Raw genomic sequence first — 24,276 nt, 5'->3', positions numbered from 1 at the left:
TTTTCTGAAAATAGCACCGTTCAATGTTAACTCGCATTATTTTCAAATCTTTAAAACACGTTTTATACATACGTGGATGCAATTTAGGGGATACGGTTCTACCTCTGACCCCTCTAGTTTATACATTTTGCAGTCAAAAAAAAAGTTCAATCATAATAAACGTATACTCGTAATTGTGTCTTAGAACGTTTGATATGGGTATTAACACTTATTGGTAAGCAGAAAACAACGTTTCGACTTTCCTAGATGATATTCAGGTTAACCTTTGCTCTGAGATATACGACTTGGCATGGCCAAGTGGGTTAAAAGCGTTCGACTCGTAATCTGAGGGTCGGGGGTCGAATCCCCGTCGCACCAAACATGGGGGCATCATAATGTGACAGTCAATCCCACTATTCGTTGATAAAAGAGTAGCCGAAGAGGTGGTGGGTGGTGATGATTAGTTAGCTGCCTTTTCTCTAGTCTTACACTGCTACGTTATGGACGGCTACCGCAGATAGCACTCGTGTAGCTATGCGCGAAATTCAAAAACGAACAAACAAACAAATACATTTTTATTTCAAGTGGGTTTCTCGTCATCAAGAATAACATATTATTATATCTAATACCTTAGCTATGGAACTAGAAGAAAAGTCTTAACTTCATTTTCAGTAATGGAGTGAAGTCAATAGTAGTGAAGGAGCTGAAGTTCATATATATATATATAATTTTTAGCTGTCTACCAGAGAGATGGCAATCTACTGGCAGCATCTTCAGATATACTACTGCACACTATTTTACCTCCGAATAGTGGGATTCATGGTAACTTCATAACATCCCTATAGTTGAAGAGATGAACGTGTTTAGCTCGGGTTTTTAAACCCACGACCTTTATACTATATGTGTAATGCACTGACCACTAGGCTGTAGCAGCTTTTATACAAGCATTCAACCTTTTAAGTACAGCTGTAATTCTACAAGACATGTGAACATCACATAAAGAAATACACATTACAGGTACAAATATCATAAATGGTACACTCATCCGGGTTGATTGAATATATTGCACGTATTGTAACGGACTAAAAACACTGCTAAACTCGACACCGAACATAAAATCATTTTATTAAACTTCAACAACGACGGAAACCCTAAATAAAACTTTCAAAAATTAAAATACAGATTTTATCACTTACATTAAAAAACAAAATGAGTAAATCCGTGCTCGCCCAAGACTTAATCAAACGTTAATAAACAATACAACATAAATATCAATGCTATTAATTTTAATGAATAAATGAATTAGGAAAAAGAATCAGAAAAATAAAAACTCTAATTCTGAAAAAAACAAACAGTATTCCAAAATTAAACCTGTTATTAAGATCAATAACAATTTGTAATAATTTTATTTAACTAATATCATGAATTAACTCCTTTAAGTTTAAGGAAGGGCAATTATTTAGTGGTTCGTCCATGAGACTAGCTAATTTACATAAATTTTACAACATGAGTAGCTGTAAGTTACCACTAGGGAACAACATTAATAGCTGTGGGTTACTATTCGGGAATCGTGTATTTGATAATATAAACATACCCAAATTCAACATAATCTAGTTAGTATTTTAGAAGATGAGCTAGCGCTTTAATATTATTAAAAAAATCATATTTGAATGATAACAAAACCACAACAAACAAACAAAAAGTAGAATTCGCTATCTCACTGAAAATTATATGACAAGTAGCGTTGAATATCATGTTCTCAGTATTGCTAATTACAACTTACGATTTGTTTTTTTTTTTAATTTCGCACAAAGCTACTCGAGGGCTATCTATGATGGTCGTCCCTTATTTAGTAGTGTAAGACAAGAGGGAAGGCAGTTAGTCATCACCACCCACCGCCAACTCTTGGGCTACTCTTTTACCAACGAAGAATGGGACTGACTGTCACATTATAACGCCCCCACGGGTGGGAGGGCGAGCATGTTTGGTGCGACCGGGATTCGAACCCGCGACCCTCAGATTATTAGTCGAACGCCTTAACCCACCTGGCCATGCCGGGCCAGCGGCAACTTACGAAACTTATGACGAATACTAATAAATACTAGATGTACTTCCGCAGAATCCCTGAATGTGTTCTGTTTCAGGAGTAAACAAAACCAAAATTAAAATTAATAAATATTTTTATTTTGTTTTTGAAGTTCGTATATCATGCATGTGATGTTGTAGTTTACAGAGTGCAAATTATCCTCGTGATTCATGCCATGCGCACATTTTACTGACTTTACGACAATACATTGTAACGTTAAGTATCAATTATGTGACGTCATTTTAGTGCAAACCAGCTGACTAGCTGACGACACACTACTGTATTTTGTTGCGAGTGGTTAAAACAAGTGACCCCTCAAGCTGGCCTTTGGCCACCTTTCGGGGAATTACTAGATTTTTCTTCTCGAAATAGTAACAGTCACCATAGCACATAAATTATATAGTCATATAACAGGTATCTATATACACAACCTTTCTTTGAACTCGTGAAAAAAAATACTGTGAATATTAATTGTATAACTTTAGGTTTGACTTGTAGTAAATGACATTATACAAAGACATATAACAGATATCTATAAAGACAACCTTTCTTTGAGCTCAAAAAATACTACTAATTTTAATTGTATAACTTTAGGTTTGATTAGTTGTAAATGACATTTTTGCTTGAGGTTAAGAATACACGAAGTATAATGTCAATAATCAGGAATTACTGTTATTCATTAGTAATTGCAGTTTTAACTTCAATGTTAGTAATGACATTTTCCCCGTTTTCCAGTTAAAGTGGGAAATGCTTCACATTTGAGGTGTTTAAATATATATTTTATAATTGATATATAAGCCATCAATTCTAACATCGAACCTTTCATAACACCAATCCTTAATTAAACCAACGTTGTCATATTAACATCACCAACTCTTCTGATGTAAATTCATCCACGCTTCCTTCTCAGGGAAGATAATATCCAGTCACAATTTATCTTACCGTTAAGTTGTATCTAATTTTGTGAAAACGAGGATTGTTAGGTTCATTAAAGTTACACGCCAATAGTTGTTTCTTATGACGCAAAATTTTTTTAGTAGTGAAAGGTAAATTTCAGAATAGTTATAATAAAATGAGTTTTAGCTTCTTGATTAAAACAATGTGTTTTTAGCTAAGAAATAGAATATTTTGTATTATAAATATTAGGGAGAACCAGGAGAGAAGGGTTTCCCTGGACTTTCTGGACCCATAGGCCCACCAGTATGTTACAATTTTTCTTTCAATTTCATTTTAATTACTAATAGACATGGAACTAACTGAAACTATTTTATATTAAGATCATGTAAATACGTTTATTTATAAGGGTTTATATTTTTTCTCACAAACAGAAAGCTACTTAAATATTTGTATCATGATAGATTAAGCTGAAATTGAAAAATGTTTCTTTTAAAAACTCAATGTTCACATGCAGTTTTAAAATGTAAAAAGAGGTATAAACAAAGAGTTTTAAATTCCTTCGTAGAATCCCAAGTTTCATTCTAAGAGTATGTTTTTATATACATTTTTTATGTTTCTCTGAGGGTCCACCAGGCAGAATTGTACTGGGAGCTGAAGAGAGATACAGATTTTTCTACCATGTAAGTTTTAATATTTGTAGTTATAGATCTGGATCATTATATAAAATAGTATTACGAGAAAATTTACATTTAAGATATTTGTCATTTACTGCCTTGAAATATATTCTGCAAGAATAAGTACACTTCAAAATCTGAAGAAATATGCCCATACGATAGTATTTTGTATTCGACTTAAATTTTAAAGTGGCATAGTTATAGCAGAATTGGTGTTTTCATGAATGATCTCTGTCGTGGTTTAGGAGGTGGATGATGTTTCTTTCTCAGTTATTATTAACTTTTTTTATTAACTACAAATGGTTTCAGTGTAGAGATTGAAACATTGTCTTCTTGAATAGCCAAGATAGAAATCATTCAAAGGAAACTCCATTCTCAATATTACATGTTATTCATATAATTAAATTTGGAAATGTATGATATATTGTTTTGTTGTAAATTAATTCTTTGATAATTATATGCATATTTCATACTTTTGTCATAAGAAAAGCTTATAGGTGGCTTCTGGTACATCTAAATTCTAGTTAAGTTTTTCTGTTAGTTTTAAACCATGTAATTAAATACATTTGTTACTGAAGTAAATTTAGATGTAATTATACTTCAGTTTAATATTTGTATGCAATTATCAGTATTAAGAATTTCAAGTTTTTGTTGATTATGTTGAGGCTTACCTATAATTTATATTATTTTATAGATCAAGTTAATTTATTCTCTTTTTCTAGTAAATTTTCAATGTTTATATAACCAAATTTGTGAATTTTCTTTATTAAACTGGGTAGTTTGTAACATCATATAGAGAGTGTCGCTATTTGTCTCTTTGTATTTGATAAACTGATCACCTAAAGTAGTTGAAAATAAACAATACTCCTAAAGCTCATTGGAAAATTATTTAAACAGGTGAATAGAAACTGAAAGCAGTTATAGTATTTGAAAATGGCTATGTACAGGTTGTAATTGATAAAAATAGAGCTAATTAATGAATGATAGTTTCATAGTTTTGACAATTTGTTAGCAGAATTTTTTGCTATTCATTTTGTGATATGTGTCTTTGATGAATATTGCTTATACTAAATTAGTTGGTGTTTGAGAGCAACATTTACATATCCACATTTTTACAATTAGTGGGTAAGTAGTCAGCTCCTCTGGTGGTAACAATCTTCTCAAGATAATTTGCTGTGGATGTGCTTGTCTAAGATGTTTAATAGTTTAAACAAGTTCATCTGCTACTATTATGACCACATTTTTTTTTGTTACTTGCAGTCTTTGACGTGACCTGAAAATTTCTAACTTTGACCATTTATATTTTTCATAATTGCTTGTCCACATGTTTTGTAAATCCATACGAAAAATTTAATATTTAATATCTGTGTGTAAATGTACTCTACTTTTATGTGGTTCTCAGTAATTTTGAAATAATTTTAGGGACCAGCAGGTTCAAAAGGTGATCCTGGAAAACAAGGCCAACCTGGATCTCTGGTAAATGTTTCAGTTTTTTTTTTTACCTGAAGTGCCATCTCTTTTTTTATTATTATTATTTAAGAACAAAACAGATTTGATAAGATAAAATTTTTAGTTGGTTTTAAACTGGCATTTGTTTTGTAGAAAAGAAAAAGTTATTAATTTTTATATTGCTGAATGCCCAGTTGTAAAACAAAGTATAATCATACTTAATAAGTGGTGGGTCTGTATGCAGAGGAATAGAAGGTTTTTATAAGAGTATTTCTATGTTGTTTTGTTATCAATCAGCCATCACATAGTGCTTCATTTTCTCTCAGTTTATAATTTTGAATTTTTTTTTGATGTAATTTAACTCAGCTAGGTTTATAGAAATATTCAACTGATTTAATTTTAGAAATTGCATTTTTTCAGTCTAAGAAAATCCACAATTTGTTTTTTAAATCCTATTTACTCTTCACTATAAATAGCTGCTTGGTAGAGTTAGAATTATTTCAAATAAACATTTTCTTTGAATCATTCATAAGTGCTGATCTAGAATATAAAATAACATTTATTTCAGTGATTAAGATAAATAGATTTGTGTACAAATACTTTTAGTTTATACTTGTTGAAGTATTTGTTTCATCTAAATTCTAACTTTATTTTAGGGAGAAAAGGGAACTTCAGGAGTATCTGGATTTCCAGGGTCAAAGGGAATTAAGGTTGGATTAGTTTAACATCGCTAATTATTTCTAGCTTAATGAAAAAAAATGTTTTTATTTGAATTCTTGCTCATGAGACTCGTATAATTTGTTTGTACTTGTATCTAATTATAATTATATTTTAGAAGTTTTTGTTCCTTACTCTTATAGATTTTTTCAATTGATTTTATAGTTATTATAATTCAGCTTAATGTTTTGCATATTTATTATTCGTTGTCTAAATGTTTACACATGTACTTTGTGGAGAAATATTTTGTTCCTACTGCTTGCTGTTTTGAAATTGACTGACAAAATTATAATGTGGTGCTCATAATTTCAAAAGAATCTTAAGACACACCACATGTATATTTTCAACGAGTGTAAAAACGTATCTGTACAAGTACCTGTTCATACAATTTAGAAATGAGAGTAATAAGAAGTCTTTTATTTCAAACATATGAAAATGATTTTATGATGCTATTATAATTTCAAAAGGACTATAATGAATTAATATAATTTAAAAATGAGCATGTAACATATTTATATGGCTTGAAAAGAATTTACAATGTACTAGTATAATTTTAAATTGAAATTAAAAGTCTTTTGATTTATTCAAATAATTTGAAAAAGGAGAGTATAAGGGGAATTATGAATTCTATTTCAAACTTCATCATCCAACAGTAAGACTACTGAAAAAAAAATTATTACTATATTACTAAACTAAATTTCTACATGCTGAAATGAAACTTATCTTAACACAAACAAACATTAATTTAGTTGTTAACTATGAATAGATGTGTTAATGTTATATTTCACATGAACTATATTTTACTAAATGTAATCTTGACCAAACAAAATTAAACTATTAAAAATTATTTAATGCCAAGTTTAAAGTTCATTTTTTACTGAATAACATAATTTTGTTTCTTTTTGAACAAATAAATATTATCACAGTTCTTTAAAAGGTTGTCAGTAGAATTCCAAAGTTTGTTTCCTTCAAAAATAATAATATTCAAAATTGTTAAAAAATATTGTGTTATAATTGTACCATAAAGGATAAAACATCACTGCTTATCACAGGAAAGACTATTAAAGGAATTATATAAAGCTAACATGGTGTTTAGTTCAATAATGGTTCTGTATGTTCATTGTAATATGTGTTGCAAAGAAGCCTCAAATATTTCTTTTGCAACAAATACAGTTTTTACCTTAGTTTTATACGTATTTCACATGTTTTACTTTCTGTAAAATATATTTATTATTGGATCTTTTTATTTAAATTGCTCTAATATGTTTATTTCAAATTATTTTGTTATCAAAATAAACGTTTAAAAATTTAGTAATATTCACTTTGTCAATTTCTACATTATCAATTATCAAGGCTGGATTGGTGAGGGGGTGAGGTAAGAAGGAACAATCTCCTTTACTGAATAAGGGAAAAAAAGGAATAAAAATGGATATCTCAATGAAAAATATCTATATTTGCAACTTTGTTACTATGATTTTAGAGATTTATGTAATTTTATATGAACCTGTTATTTTGTAATTTTTATTAGAATATTTGTGCAGTTTGTTCTTTCATAAATATTTGCTCAGCCATTTCACACAAAAATTGTTATCATTACTTTATATTTATTGTTAGTATTAGAATTAATATTTTGGGTATTATGTGTCCAACATTTGTGGTTGTGCATTGTTCAAACTGTAGTTAATAAATAACATCAAAATTTATTTGACTTATGAAATTTAGTACTGAGAGTCCTTATTTTACAAAATGTGCTCTGTGTTCCCCAAGTCAATTACAATAAATAAAATTTGAGGAACACATTTATCATAAAACAAACTGTTTTTTATAACATTGAATGATAGTTCACTTTAAATAATATATTTAGCTCTGATATCTTTTTGTTGTGTTTACTAGGTCAACCACATTATCTTCTGTGTAAGAGATAATTGTATCATCTGGAAACAATACATGCTTTAAAATTATTAATATATTAACTGCATTTTATATATAAAATTATGAAATACATTAATTGTCCACAAGTGCATGAAATCAGCACTATAAAACAATAATGAACTTAATAAAAAGCATAAACATTATAATGAGATTAAAATTCAAAATAATTTATGTCACCATTCTTTGTTGTCATTCATTTGTGTGTGTGTATGTGTATGTATATATAAATTATTTTATATATTATAGTAAAATTACATTAACCTAGAAATGTTAATATTTGTTCTTTTAGTTCAATAAGAGCTAAAGAATGAGAATGTTTTATTTGTAAAACTATTATGTCTGTGACAAAATATGTTGTTATTCTTATTAATAAATGAAATAAGTTTATTGTTGAACATTTTTTCCAAAATCTTTATAAATTGTAAAAGTAATGAATAGATTTATGATTTGTAAATATATGTTGGTTGATTATTTTTTATTGCCATATGATTTTAAAATAGTTATTGATTAGAAATTATTTTTATATTACTTAAAAGTCTACTCTTCGTTATTTCTTAACATATGGCTGATTTCTTATTAAATAAAGGTAGCAAGCATAGGTAAAGAAAGTAAAACTTAGGGAGAAAGCCTGTTTAGTTATAATTTTCTCACAGAAAAAATGTTTGCCAAGCAGACTGATTTATGTTTATATGTTACTTGAAAATTTGTTATAAAAATTTCAATTTTCAGATACTTTACTGCTTTTCTATTGGCATAAAAGGTATTATGTTTTAATTAAAAGTGTAGTGTATCAATTATACTATTATATAAACTGTGTGAATTGTGTTAATAATCTTCATATAGATTTTTATCTATGTTTTGTTCTCAGGGTAGTAAGGGAGAGAAAGGTGGCCAAGGAAGAAAAGGATTTAGAGTAAGGTCTAAATTTGGCCCATTTGTTTTGTTTATTTACTTTCACATATAATATACAATTTATTAAAAACACTAAAATGAAACTAAAGCAAGCAAGTAATTATTTTACTTTGATTGTTTATTATTTTTCATGTAATTAGTTAAATGTTGCTTTGCTAATCATTTATTCATTTTAAGCCAAACACTTGGAAAATTTACACTCTTTCACATTAAGTTGTTTGAGACATCTAATAATAAAAATGAGAAGTTTTCTTCTTGAATATACAAGAAATAAATATTTTTCTCTCTTACAAGTTGTTCAGATTGAAGAGGATGGAGAGAGAAATTTATACATGGTTACATTTCATTGTGTTTCGGTTACTTAGAAAAAACACAAAATAAAAACATAAAAGAACATTTTAAATGAAAGAAAGACACACATAATATATGTTTAATCATATCTGTTATAATAATACTCAGTTTTTGTCTGTCATAAAAATGCATATGCACTTCATTTCAACAGATGTAAACAAAAGGTGGATGTAAATATATTTTAGTAAACATTTTATATAGCAACATATTAAAAGCTTATCAAAGTTTTTCAAAAGATCTAACATTAGGTCATAGGATAACATTATAAGTTTATTTTTTAATAGTATTGAGTATTGTAAAGTTTAGCTATAACTAAACTAAAGCACAAAAGTGTACAAAACTTACAATGCTCTTTTATCTTTTTATCAAATGTAGGCTATACTGAATAAAGGCTTAACTTTTGTTAAGCCTAAGATGTTTGGACTTCTAGATTTCAGTGTCTGCAGTTACAGTGCTTTTGTATTATCCTAGAAATTCTTCGTTTAAAAAATCCTGTTGCAACAAAGATATTAATTTGACTCCAGATGTTTTGCAGGTCTCCATTAGTCTAACATAATTTTCTCAGAGTCAAATCTTTCAAATCTCACTATACAAAGCTCTGTACATTCTCATTCTAGTCTTTTATCAGTTTGCATGTTTGCTACTGGCTAAAATAATTGAGGAAGACGCATACTCCGGTAGACTCTTGTAAACGTCCTCAGCAGGAATGTTCACTGAGAAAATTAATTAGTAAAATAAATAAGAATGTGAAGAAAACTTTGGATGATAAGCTATAAATTAATGGCAGCTATATATAAAATTAAAAACTTAGTGCTTTTTCATTAAAGGCTTTTTATAAATGCTAAATAGTTTGAAGGTCTATATAAAATAATTTTAAACTCATTTTTATAATAAAATACTCAGTGGTATCTTTCACTTCATAGAATGTCCATAATAGAAGTTAATGTCTAAAAACAGTCAATAATAGTATTAAATTAGGCTGTCATTTTTTAACAAGTGATTATTCATAAATACTATCTAACACACAAAAAGAAATCTATGCATTTTTACAAGACAAACATCTTTTGTAGGAAAAACTTTACTGGTAACTTAATAAATAAGTTAAAAAAACATGGTGGATAATTTTTTTGTATGTATGTATTTATCTTTGTTCTTATGCACTGTGTGAGAGGGTTTGAACTTTCCAACTTTGAAGTTAGATTTAGTGCTTGAGTTAAGTTCATCTTACAATGTTCAATACTAAAACATTAATTCACACGTACACATATTTGATAACATATCCCATATGATAATAAGCAGAATAAAACAGCTTAAAGCTATATCATCTCTCTTATCAGCCTTGCTAGAGAACCTAATTTAAATGTAGGAAGCAGTTTGGTACAGGTCTGTTTTTGTGTGTTTCATTTCAGGCCCAGTTTGTACATATACCTTTTAACATCCTTTTTGTACATACATTTTTTCTATTTTTCCATTTCACAATCTGAGTGGTAGTATGTACTACAACAAGTGTTTTTGTTGTTGTTGATTTCTTGCAGTAGTTAAATCACAACACTTATTTGAAGTTGCATTATTCTTGTATGAAAAAAACCATGAATAATAACTTGAAATGTCAAGTTATATATAATTTTCATGAACACTTCCTGCTGAAAACACTACTACACTCCATATAGTGTAGAGAGAAGAGTAGCTATATTACTCACATAAAGATTACAAATGTTACATTGAAAGCATATTTATAAATAACACATTAAAGACATTGGCATTTATGACATGCCATTCTTGATGCATCTGACACTTGCCAAATGATTAAATAGATAAGAGGAGGGAGACAAAATTGACATCTAATATGGTTTTAAATATAATCTTTTTTTAAATGAAAGTGGTTTATTAAGATATGAATTTAAGTTTAATTGTAAATAGTAGATCCTTTTGTATATTACTTGTCAATTTAAAGAACACTATTAGACCAAAATATCTCTTTCCTGCTTATCTTTAAACAAAATCATCAAAACTTTGAGACTGAACTTGAAATATTACTACTGATGAAAAATAAAATTGGGAATATGGTGGTTACTGTTTATAGCTTGTTGTCAAATTAAGTAATTGTAACTACCACCTATAAAATGTTTAAGTTCCAACTCTATCAAAAAGACTTTTGGCAGAATGTATCAATTCAGGTTTTTATTTTATTGTAAACACTGTTTAAAATTCACACTAGGGAAAAAGAGGAAAGCGGGGTCAAATAGGAAGACAAGGAGCAGAAGGAAAAAGGGTATGACTCTCATTCTTTTCAGTTGTACTGTATTATTAATATTTAGGTTAATTATAAACTTGGAGAAGTAACTTGTTATTCCTATTTTTTGTACATCAGTTTATTCAGATATGAAACCTTCATTTCATTGATATTTATTATATTTAAGAGCACTATGGCTTTAATTATATAAAAGTCAAAACCTGAAATACTTGGTACTTGGTGAAATTGATAAAAACAAAGACAGTTGTGCCTTTCACAAATATTACATTTATTATGACCATGGTTTCACAAGTAAAGATACCTAATGATACATTTAGTGGAAAAACCATAGTTGTAATAAATGAGATATTTTTGATGTGTAAAGCTGTCTTTGTTTTCTTGAATTTTGCTTTAATTTTATGTAAATTTTTAATGTTATAATTATTGGATATTCTGAGCCAAATTCAATCTTTTTGAGTTGTAGCTAAATAACAATTTTGTGCAAATATATTTGTATGTAATATGGATACTCTCTTCAGCACAATGAGCTCACTTTATTTCATATTTTAGACAATGTTAGACTCAGGATTTATAATTTGATTACCCATAATTGTGCAGACTGGTTTCTGTAACTGATGTACTTAGAATAATTTTAGTTTATTCATACACTATAATATATTTCAGTTATTGTTTACAAATAAATTATTGAACTACCATTGTACTTAATATACCTGGAACATCCCAATAATATCTCAAATTAGAAATTGAAGTAAGTACAAGAATATCAGGCTGGCACGTTATTTTATTTTCACAAAAATGTTATTCAGTATTTGAAGCTTGACACTTTTAGGATAAACATAGTTTTATTTCATTTTTTTAAAGAAATCATAACTATATACATTATTATATTTTAGATTTCTAATTTGCCTATTTTATGAGTGACATTGTTACTGTGGGTAGATTTTCTTTTGTTTTCATGATTTAGTATAAAGGCTGTAGAACGTCCTACTCATTGACGTTATTTCAGCAAGGTAAACTGAAGTTTATGACTGTTGCAAGTTTTATGTCATAATTTCAGAAAAAATCAGAATGTTGCTATATTTCATTACACTTTGTATGTTATGATCTGTCTTTAAAGTGTTCTTCTGTTTGTTAAAGTTTATGCCTTTAAAACTTGTTCTTTGCATTAATTCTGATATACTTTAGCAAAAATGTTTTAAACATGAAGTACAATAGTCTAAAGGAAGGAAAGGAAAAAGGTAATTGCTATGTGTTCCTACCTATTGCTTGGGATTTATAAAGAAATCCATAACAAGTGCTTTTCAAAAATATAATAGTTTAGTGAAATATATGGTTTTGTATCCTGTATGAAGTATATAATTTAATGTTTTATAATATAAGGGGACCCATGGCATATTAGGACAAATTGGACAAAAAGGACTTCAAGGAAAACCTGTAAGCTATTACAAATATTGTTACATAAAGGAACTAAAAAGATAACATTCAATGCATATAATATTAAATATAAAAATAGGAAAATCTTAAGCATTTTATTGTGTGACTAGATTATTTCATGTTTGCATATAAATTGGGGTTGTAGTAGTGTAATTCTTATCTGTTATAATAACTAAGTATCTGAAGTACAATTAGTGGCCTTCAATTCATAACCAAGTTTATCCAATCCACATAATCGTTATTATATGTTCCTTTCAGTTCTGATGTGGTCTTATTTTTGTTATCACAAAGCTATCTTGACCTTCTTTATGCTAACAAAGAATTGTTGAAACATTTTTATGCTCAGTGCACAAATCTATATACTCCACACATTTTGTGCCCTTTTGAACATGTATATAGCATATGATCACCCTTCACTTATAGTGTGGTGCCACCTATATTGTTCAGTACTCACTTTCTTGATTGGCACAGCATCCAACCACCATTTATGATTATACTAAATTAACATTTCAATACCTTTTTCAACAGTTTTCCTTGACAGTGCTTGCATTCAGTTGTTTTTAACTATTTTTTTGTATTTGTTTATTGTAAGCAATTTATATGGTACTGCTGTTGATTGCACCTCTCAAAATGAATTAAGCTTGTTTTACTTTTTTTTTCCACCCATGTTAGAGTTATTTCCTTCTTATAGAGCAAAGAGCATATCTATTACAAAAGTAGTGCAGTACCACACACATGTACTTTGGTTTAATTTCTGAGCATATCAGTCATTTCTAGGCAATTGGTGTCCACTTGTTTTCACTGCTCAGCACCTACACTGGCCCATCCACCTTTTTGTTATGGGATTATAGCTTTGAGTGAGAAGAGGTAAGACTGTATTGAAAGTTAATATTTTCTCACACTGAAAATGTATTTCTGATAGATTTTTTCCCACTTCTCACACACTTTTCACCATTTTTCCCCACTGCTGATGTAATTCATATTAACTCCTGCTAATGATCAAAGATGAGGATTCAGTTGGAACATCAGAGGGAAATAGCTTTCTCAGTGTAGGTGGAGGGTAATCAGCTGTTATATAAATTTTCAAAATAGTTGCAAAATTTGAGGAATATATAGACTAGTGTGCTGAGTGTAAAAATGTTTTACCATTGTTTAGAGGGCAGAAAGAAGATCAATATAGCTTTATGTGAGGGAGGTAAATACCTATCAGAAATACATTTTCAGTGTAAGAAAATCTTAACATTCATCCACAAAACAATTTTAACTCACAAATAAAGTGTAGTAAAGGGTTCTTATTCAAATAATTCATTTAAGGAATACATTATGGCCAGAACTTTTCCCCACACTATTCATTGTGGTTGTACATGGATAAAAGGTTGTATAATCTAAAATCATAACATTGTAAATTCACATGGAGGTGTAGTAGCTCAGTATGTAAAGTCATTCAAAGGATCTAAGTTTACATGTGATCCTACTTCAATAATAAATTATAGCTCTAAACAAATGAACTGACATCTGTTTCATTAGTTTAAATGGTATGTAAACTACAATAATAAAAATCAGATATCACATTTAACACGTTGATTCAGTGAGTTAACTAGTGGCAAAGCTGTAATATCACATGCTTTAGATTAGTTCATTACAGAAATTCAAATTATAAAGTTCATATTTGTTTTTGTTTTTTTCACACAAAATATAATGTCCAATGGCAAATAATGTTCTTCATATTAATATCAACATAGACATAGCTTTTCTTGTGCTGGAGCATATTTTAAATACATTATGTCACTGGGTTCATAAGAAATTAATCTACAGTTTCTCTTTATAGAATAAGCAATAAGTATATGAATGTACAGTTTTATTAGAAGTAGATAATTAAGGGTCTATAATAATAGAATGCAAATAAAATAAATTGTTTTGGTAATTATGGCTGAACAAACTGAGTCACAATTAGCATAATTTGATTTTTTCATTTGGTTATAAACCTTTGAAGTATTTTGTGTTTCTTCAAAATGCATAAGTGAATTCGAATTTTGTTTTTCATTTTTATACAGGAATATGGAAGTAATATTCATATGTATATACAGATTCTACTTTTAAAGTAACCAAGTTTCAGATCCTTATTTGACCAAGTTTAATGTAATTTGTTACTAATGTACTAATAATTACATGTAACAGGGCTTAATAGGGAAAGATGGATATCCTGGAACACCTGGATTGAAAGGAGAAAAGGTAATTGTATGCAAATTCTTTTAAAACATATTAACAGAAAGTTAAGATACTTAAAATATTCATTATAAATTTACTTATATTTTACAAATCTCTTTCTCCTGAGTTGTGTGTTATTTATATGTGATTCAAATGAAATTCTAGTATTCTTCCTACACATCAGGCATTTAACATATTAGGTATTAAAGAATAATAAGTCATAGTAGTTATCATATCAGTTCAGGACAATAAATTGTTATTTATTTTTTTATTCAAATGTGTTCTAAATTTCTAAATGAAAGAAAAAATCATATGTATTGCTTTTGAGTGCTTGAAATGATAATGAAACCTCATGCATTTGGAAAATTTAACATTTAAAGGTTTATAAAATCTTTGAAGTAGCATATCCATTGAAATGAATGGTAAAAGAAGCAGTTACTGTGCAGTGAAATCAAGTATAACAGTATTTTGCTAATGAATATACCCAACTAAGACAAGTACATGCATTATTTATATAAACACAGTTTTATTTTAAAATTCATTCATTACATTACATAACCTATCTCAAGACTCAGTTTTTACTAAACCCATACCTGAAACTTTCTGTAGAAATCTCAACTTCACAGTTCTTTGATTGGCTCATAGTCTATAGTGTTGAGCCCTGGAAAGATTAAATCAACTTTCTCTACTAAGATTCTGAAAACTTCTTTCAAAGTCTGTCTGAGCTTGCATGTATTTATATTTCTTAATTAGATATGTTTTTATATAAAATAAAACAAGATAAAACATATGCTTAACAGTTACAAAAGGTTGTAATGTTCTCTTAACAAATGTAGGCCTAGTTTGCTACAAATAATAAATATTTTGCCATTTTTTTAGGGTAGTCAAGGTGAACCAGGACAAGCAGGAGAAGTTATTATGGTTGATGGAGAGGTAGATGAAAACATAGTTGTTTTGTATAGTTGTTCAAAGTTTTGCTTCGAAGCTAATTCTTTATCTGTATTATTTTATGTTTTATTCTAAGAAATACAAGTATATCTTTAGTGTGGAAAGAATATGCCTAAATTTGATCTTAAATAAAAAAAGTACTCTTTCAGCTAAAAAGTGTATTTAGTGATTAAAAGGTTTGTTCTATAGTATAAGTAGAAATATCACAAGATATTTAATTTATATATATGTGAGAATTAATTATTTTACTTTATAAAAAGTTAGTTCTTTATTTTTGATGAGTAGTATTTTTAATACCTGTTTAATACCACCTAATTATATAGTAAATATCTCTTTTGGATTATTTTTATTTCATTTTTATTGTTATGAATATAGTAAATGTAATATTGTGAATTTTGGTTGGATAAAAATAAGAGTATTTGTTTATTTATTATTTTGTTTTCTACAAACATTTATACCACTTAATTAATCTTACAGAGTATAAAGTTTGTAACTTTTTGTAGTTTGAACACGGAAGCAACCTACTTTTAACTTTTTATTTCAATTGTATAATTTCAATGTTGTGTTAATGTTAGTTGTGGTGTAAATGTGTTTTTTAAGTACCATCACTTAATTATAATACTGGAAAGAAGGTTCAGAAAATAGGCAGCAACATCACCACTGTTAAGTTTCTTAATAGCAAAATCCTATTTGCGATACTAAATTGTTTATATGTTCAACAACATTTATATGGGGTAGAATTCTTTAGAGTTTGGTCATTCTTTTGTTTTGATTGGTTCATTTGAAACAATCTAATTTTGAGGAATACCACCTCTTATTACTAATCTTACATAGGTTAGGCTGAATGCAAACTCTGTGTAAGATGATGGATTTAAATTGATGTTAATGGTATTTTTAGCACTATCATATTCTCTAGCTGCCAGAGGGCCTCACAGGTGTGTGTGTGCTTTTACTAATTCTTATTGCTGGACACCATTTCTGTTTGCAAAATTTATTTATGTTTAAACTTTCTAATTTCATCTTAACCAGGATTGTTAGTAAAAGTTGAAATATCCCAAAACTTGAAATTGCAGAAAAGTTAGTTAGAGACAAAAGACGGATTCCAATATAGTACTTCCCTCTTCTTACAAGATTAGCTATTCCCATTTGTTACTGCTCTCTATGTATGAACGTTTTTATTACACATGCCTCAAGTGTTTTGCACCCCTCTATTGGAGTCAAATGATTCCAACATATGTCTTGTGTAAATCATCGTGTGTCACTTGCCCCTGGGTAGGAGTTTAGTACACTCACGTGATGCATGTGACTCCCTCTATGTGTCTCTGTAGAACTATCACTCTTGTTCAGTAGTTCTTGCACTTGGATGTTTTACTCTTTTATCTAGATTAGTGTTTTAAATTGAATTAGTTGTTGAAGCAGTTTCAATTTAACATACTCAAAAAAATGTGAAAGCAATCACGTATACTGATCCTTATTCTGGTCTCATTTATTTTTCCTTCAAATACTTTTGTCAACTGCTACAACATAAATTTCGAAGTTAATATCAGAACCTTGGGTGTCTAACACTTGACAGATATTTTTCCACAGGCTTCAGGTGCTGGTGACCCATAGGGAGATTTAATGTTATGTGGGTCAACTTTTATCTCTAGATGTTGCCCCACTTCTTTTTGAACATGTAGAACCTGGGCAACTGATGAGGACTTTGATCACTTTTTTATCCAACTCCAGAATTTGCTGTGCCTTCCCATATCCTTCCTGAGGATTTTTTTCAACCTTCTACTGTTTCTTGAGATTTGATTGCTCAAGAATGTGATGTTTTGTTCCATGCTTCTATATCTTATGACCTACGTTATTCATTACTGTATAATTATACTTCCCAACTCTACTTGGTTTTTACCACATCCCTTAATATTTGGATTCATGCTGTGCTGAACCACTTGCTTCTCATTTTAGCAGTGGTGTTAGTATGCCTTTCCCCCACAGACTTCAGATTAATATGCCTTAGCATATCATAGGGCTGACTATCAATATCCTGACCAAAAAAATGTTGGGTTTGGTTTACTTGCTTTTGGGGTAGACCCCAAATCTCCTGCTAGTTTCACCTATGCCCAATTTTTCTATCTTTATTTTACCCTCTCGACTCCTTTTGCAGTACTTATTCACAATCCATCTCCTCTCTGAGACTTCACAGAAATACTAAGGTATTTTCTGGGGACATCCTCTCCCACCTCACCTCCACATTGGCTCATTTGTTGTCTTTATCTCTGGCTTTGCAAATGTGGTTTATCTCTTGTTAAGACCTTTTAGGTCATGTAGTTGTCTTATCTTAAATCTGTTTACCTGCTCTTCACCTCTCGAATTTGTATATGGCTCCATTTTCAAGATATTTCATTTTTGATACAGTCCCAGAATTTTTGAAGTCTTGGGCAGCATTATTTCAGTAATCTACCCTTTTACATCTGGTTGTTCATTTATATTTGTTAGAGCCATTTCCAGCTTCCCATCTTTCCCCTTCCCAGCCCTTACCTATCCTTTTTTCTCACAGTGCTACGATTCAGTAACTACCTGGTGAGTTACAACCTAGTGTAGCTCAACTTTCAGCCTTCATTTATTAGTAGCATTCTACCTCCACCAATGCTTGGTTTCTTCAGGTTTTGTGAGAATAATTCAAAATTCCATTTCTTGCCCCACCTCCCTTGTCTCTGGTATCTGTTTTCTTCCCTTCTGCTTGGGATCCCATAACTTTCTACTGTTTATCAGAGGCAGTGCAAAACTTCCTCGTCCAACAGGCTATTGAGCCTGTTCCATACTTTTCGTTCATTGGGTTTAACTTGACTGTTTGTGGTTCTCAGAAAAACTGGAGACAAGAGAACCATCATTGACTAGTGTCAGTGGACTCGGCAGATAGTCAGATGTGGCTTTGCTATAAGAAAATACACACACTCATCAAGAGGTGGTGTACAAATTTTTCATCCTGTCCTTCAGACTGGCTTCTGCTTCTTATGTTTTTGTTGAGTAGTGAGAGCTTTTGCTTTTCATCTTTATGCTCTGAGGCTGATTTTTATTTTTTACATGGTTAACTGGTTATTTTGGTCCCATTTCAAATATGAGTCAGACAATCATATTTGTCAACTCCTTCTAGAAGCTCCTCAGGTAGGCTGGTTGATAAAATTAAGAGAAATTCTTCCTGTGTCCAATCCAATACCTTGTGCATTTCAGTGTTTTCTCCTCTCCAACTCTGTTCTATGGAATTGTCAATTTGCCATGCTCTTTTTGTTCTCTCACTTTTTGCATGCAAGGTTCTGCTGAGTTTGGGGATGTGGTTTTCTATTACAAGGTTTATCCCTCTTAGCAACACACACCACATGTGCATTCCCTTCAGTGGCCTCTCTTACTCAATTGGACCTTGCTTGGGATCTCTTGAATGCTTCCATTACCTTTCTTTCTTTGTAGATGATCCCCTTTGGTGGTTGGACAAGTCTCGCATGTCAGTGGGTGTCCCACTTCCTCCTCCTCATCCATACTTACATCTGATTATGGGTGCATCACTTTATGGCTGTGGTGCGTGGGTTGATCACCAGAAAGCTTTCAGGTCATTGGGCTGTTGACAAACAGTTTTTACATATCAATATCCTAGAATTAACCATTTTTCAAGCTTTGAATTACTTGATTTCCATTGCCAGATATTGTCTAGTGATGACACATTCTGTCACTTCAGTAGTGATGGGCTATATCAAGCACCAAAATAGCACCTGGTTAAAATTCTCTGTTTTCATGGATTGGATCTTCTATATTTGGTTCATGTGCAATACATTCACTTAATTGTTGGTCACATTGCAAGTGCTTTCAACTTTGTGGAGAATCATCTCTCCCATTCTGACAAGATTTAATCAAATGAGTAGTTGTTTCATCCTCTTGTTTTCAGATGGCTTTGCAATTTGTGGATTTTTTCCTCATGTAGTTGCATTCTCCACTCTGAATCACCAGTTACCTCTCTTTAGGTCCCCAGTACTTTTTCCTCAGGCCTTAGATATAGATTGCTTCATTGGATTGTTTACCTTATTCATGTCACTCCATGCTGGGTCCTTCTGATTGCTTACTACTGGCCAGTTCAACCATGGCTTACTCATTTACTCCAAATGCAATTATTCTCTCCTGTACTACTTCCACATGCTACCTGACCTCCTTCATCAACCCCAGTCACTTGCTCTGCATCCTTCACTTTATGTTTTCCATTTTCACACATGACTTTTGTCCAGTCCTTGGCAAGGAGATCTGTCTTGGTTTTCCTATCATGTGGCTCTTCATTTGGCTCAATCTATCCATCCTTCCTCCATGGAAGTGTATCAGTGAAAGTGGATAATCTTTTTATACGTGGATTTTTGATTACGGATTTCCTATTGCTTGTTTTACTGTTACTGGAGTCTCCAAGTTTTTCACATGGTTGAGAGGTGTCTTCTGTCTACTCAATTTCAGGTTTCAGCTTTCTCTAGGTTTTGCCTTCCAGCTGTGACTATACTTCAAACTTTGGTCTGACTCTGGCATTAGGTAGGGTAGGTCTTTACTAATACTATCGTGCTTTATACCTTGATTACATTGATCCTACTCTTTGATAAGTATTGCCTGACCAGGTATTCTTTATCACTAAATCCACATTTTATGCAATCTTGACTTGTGCTATTTTTTTCACGACTTCACATGGTTATCTTTCAGATGGGGTGTTTCACATGATCAGTTATAGGTGAATAACCTTGCAATGTTTTGTTTCATATATATGCCTGTTTCAGACTGTACTACCCATGGATTTCATGAGTAAAGCTGTTTATCCTTGCCATGTCTCAAATGAATAAATCATTACATTATAGTCTGCATTTCAGAATAAGATTTCATGATCACCCATTGCACTGTCTTGGGCAATGATGTTCCTTCAGACTCTCCAATGCATTTTCACCCCTGTATTTTTCTAGTGCAGTATGAGAGTCCTCACCACTCACCAGGTCCAAGTCACTGGGGTGGTCAACTAGAGAGGCATCCTCCTGAATGGGTTCCACAAACAGATGGCTCTGACCTTTCAGTCAGGAGAAGAATGGTGGTGTTCTGCTGATCTAGTCTAGATGATATGTAGTCTTCAGAGGAATTGAGTCATCACCTGCTGGCTGCTGATGCCTCTAGAGGAGTTGAACCATCACCTTGCTGGATGACATGGCTTCCTGATACCATTTACACAACTGGTGGAGTTGAGTCATTGAAGATGCATTTTACTCCTTTGATTGGGAGCCCTCATTCTACAGCAACATAGACTGGTACCTTGTGGTCTGGTTTTGGATTTAAAGAGAAGTAATCAACATACTGCATTTTACCCTTGTAAGGCTTACTTTTGTTTCTTTAAAAATACCTTGAAAAATCTCCATGCATCTTCCAAGATAAAAGTGATGTGTTAAGGCAAGAGATTAGCTTAGGGTCTACTCCAAAAGGCCTCTCATACAGAATGTAATCTGATTACTTACCAAGCACAAGTATTTTCAATAGCATAAAACATTCAATTTAACTAATATTGCTGATATATTGTAAAGAATATTATGCATTTGACTGTATTTACTCACCAGCTTGAAAAAAGTCAAGGCTGCAACTGGGTGTTGGTTGCTGAGTCAGAATATTTTTTTCTTAGAATTGTCTTTTCAAAATTAGAGTGTGTCTTACAAGGTGTAAAATTTGACAAGTCCACATATAGGTTTTGGGTTGTCTATCTTCCTCCCTTGACTTCTTCCATCTGCTTTGTAGATCACAGTGGTGGTATGTGGGATTATTTTGGTTCTGTCCTTGGCTATCCCTTGTTTTCTCTTCTTACAGGATTGTTTTTGCCATTTGGAAGGCTCCAGCCTGTTTCAAGGCTGGAGGAATTAATTGCATATGATAGCCATCCTCTGATACCGAATGTTAAATTTGTGGATAATTAGCTCTGAGCTTATCCTGTGTCAAACCCAATGAGCAGAGTAGTTTTTCAATTCCCAGTTTCTTGGGTTTCAATGAAAATGGTATGATCCACATCTTACCTTTGTGCAGTTGTTGATGCCTTCAAGGAACTTTTAGATGTAGTTGACTTACCGAGTATAGTCCACCACACCATAGCCGTATCACAGGATGCATTCCCATTTATCTACTTTTGTTATTGTAGAATTGAATTACTATATCTTTCTCTGGTTAGGATTACTTTTCTACCACATTCTCTCCCAATTAATTTACTACATTTATTTACCACCCTGTTATCTTACATGCTATGCATATGAAGAAAGAATATTCTAGGATTGGAAGTGGTATGGTTTCCCTCTTCAGGTCTTTGGATCTGCCTCTCTCACATACAGAGGTATTCTTTAGATGCTTTCATGTGGCACATATGCTTTTCCCTTGCACCAGTCCCTCCTCCTAATTGATGTGTGACTCCAGCTAATTTTGTAAGCAGAGGGAAGAACAGAGTCATAAGTTATAAATTTACTATTCTGAAAGTGGATTTCTGATAGGTACTACCCTCTTCTCACACTTTCCTTTCTCCACACTCATTTCTGGTGCTTCTGTCATATTCCAAACTTTAAAGTGATAGTTTGGTAGAGGCACATAGACTTGTGGAGAAATGATATGTGATAATTTACATAAGACACAATTTGGAATCATTTGTTTCCATTAGGGGTGTGTGGAAGTTTTGTGGCATGCATAATAAAAATAAAAAGTTGCATATAAAGGATATGAATAAAAAGAAGTAGCTAATCTTGTGAGTAGAGGGAAGTACCTATCAGAAATACATTTTCAGTACAGGAAAATCATAACTTCAATCTGTGTGTTTTTGGGTTTACCATAAAGTTAATATGAAGTGTCCCAAAATGTGTTCTTATTTAATTTAAATATAATCATTCGTTTCTTGAATTTTCTAGTTGAAATTAAGGTTTACATTTGAAAACAGTTTACAGGAATACATATGACCAAATAACTCAGGTTTTCTTCATTCATACATATATTATTTTAGTATTATTAACTCTGATCTCAGCTGCATGTATAAAACTAAGTACATTGTTATCAATATACATTTAAAACTTAAAAATAAACATTGTTAAATTACCTAGTGCTCTATTTAAAGGTCTTTGGAACTTTTACTTAATTTATATTCTGGGTGCTGTTTTTTAATTTATTTAAAAGTATTTGAAAATGTTAGACATGCTTATTTACATACTTTCAGGTCAGAATTGGTCAACAAGGGCCAAAAGGGGAACCAGGTATTGATGGATTGAAGGTAGGTGAAATATACCAGCCATTAAATTTTCAGTAATGTTGTAGCAGTTAATAATTTATTTTCCCAATCATCTGTTATTATTATGGTTTGACACTATTAATTAAGGATTTGGCACCAGGTCAAATAACTCACAGTCATTAACACACATACATTCCTGTATTGCAAGTAATTTTAAATTAATATTCTAACCAGTTCTGTTAATTATTTGAGAAAACTAACAGACTGGTATATTTGCTTGAGATACTCATCCAGTATATGTTAAAAATACAATATATTTTAATTTTTTACTGAGATATCATTTTCAGCTAATTTTTATCATTATACATATCAGAAGATTTTGTTTTATTTTATTGAAGATGCTGATATGTTATGACTCAATTTTTTCTTATGGTAAATAACTAGAAAAACCTTAACTAAGCATGATGATTCAACTCAATTTCATTGGTATTTTTGTCACAATTTTGTCTGTATATTATTAATCATTATTACTAAAGCATATGACTTAGGGTAATCAGTAAAATATGAAACATAAACATTTTAATTTGTATTTGTGAAAAATGTACAACGTGAAGTTCTTAATGTAAAATAAATATTTTCTTTGTTTTTAGATACTTCTTTCAAACATTATTTTGAAGTATGTGTATGATATTGTAAACCATAATAATATAAATTATTTATCCATTTATGAAACAAGTAAAGCTATTTCAGAAGTGTAGAAAAGGTACATTTATTTATTTCTACTAGCATATTATCACTTCTTGAAGGTTATGATGCAAATAATTACATGTGAGTAACATAAGAGGAAGCTAATCAGCTCCAATTCGTGGCTGAGCTACTTTCTTTTTGAACTTAAGTATTTAAATAAATACACATCTTTCCATTTTGTGTGTTAATTCCATTCCTCTTTACTTTATTCCACATCGTATGGGAAGGATTTTCACAGTTGAAAATCATTTAGCTTGAAAAGAAATGGATGACACATTGCCATAAAATTCAGAATACATCAGAGTATAATTGTGAGTGTGTCACAAATATCTCACAATATTTTTAAAGCGTTCATTAATTCAAGACAGTGTTTCTGTAGCTTATGAACACTATCAATGTTAGTCTAGTAAATGTCACAGAAATAATCTATTTTCTGTTTTGTATTATC

At 30.7% G+C, this 24,276-nt stretch overlaps 1 protein-coding gene across 7 annotated transcripts in view; it reads left to right on the top strand.

The window, feature by feature from the left end:
• Positions 1-24,276, top strand: part of LOC143255719 (uncharacterized) — a 106,192-nt gene that overhangs the window by 53,976 nt on the left and 27,940 nt on the right. For all 7 annotated transcript variants that reach the window (XM_076511820.1, XM_076511818.1, XM_076511819.1 and 4 more), the window contains 10 exons: positions 3,212-3,265; positions 3,586-3,642; positions 5,059-5,112; positions 5,742-5,795; positions 8,603-8,647; positions 11,216-11,269; positions 12,632-12,685; positions 14,864-14,917; positions 15,773-15,826; positions 23,070-23,123. In XM_076511820.1, the coding sequence (XP_076367935.1) occupies positions 3,212-3,265; positions 3,586-3,642; positions 5,059-5,112; positions 5,742-5,795; positions 8,603-8,647; positions 11,216-11,269; positions 12,632-12,685; positions 14,864-14,917; positions 15,773-15,826; positions 23,070-23,123 (534 nt within the window). The remainder of the gene's footprint in view (positions 1-3,211; positions 3,266-3,585; positions 3,643-5,058; positions 5,113-5,741; positions 5,796-8,602; positions 8,648-11,215; positions 11,270-12,631; positions 12,686-14,863; positions 14,918-15,772; positions 15,827-23,069; positions 23,124-24,276) is intronic.

This window comes from Tachypleus tridentatus, chromosome 7 (assembly GCF_004210375.1).
Source record: "Tachypleus tridentatus isolate NWPU-2018 chromosome 7, ASM421037v1, whole genome shotgun sequence".
Classification (NCBI taxonomy): Eukaryota; Metazoa; Arthropoda; class Merostomata; order Xiphosura; family Limulidae; genus Tachypleus; species Tachypleus tridentatus.
The sequence above is the reverse complement of the archived record's forward strand: the minus strand, read 5'-3'. Positions and strand labels throughout refer to the sequence as shown.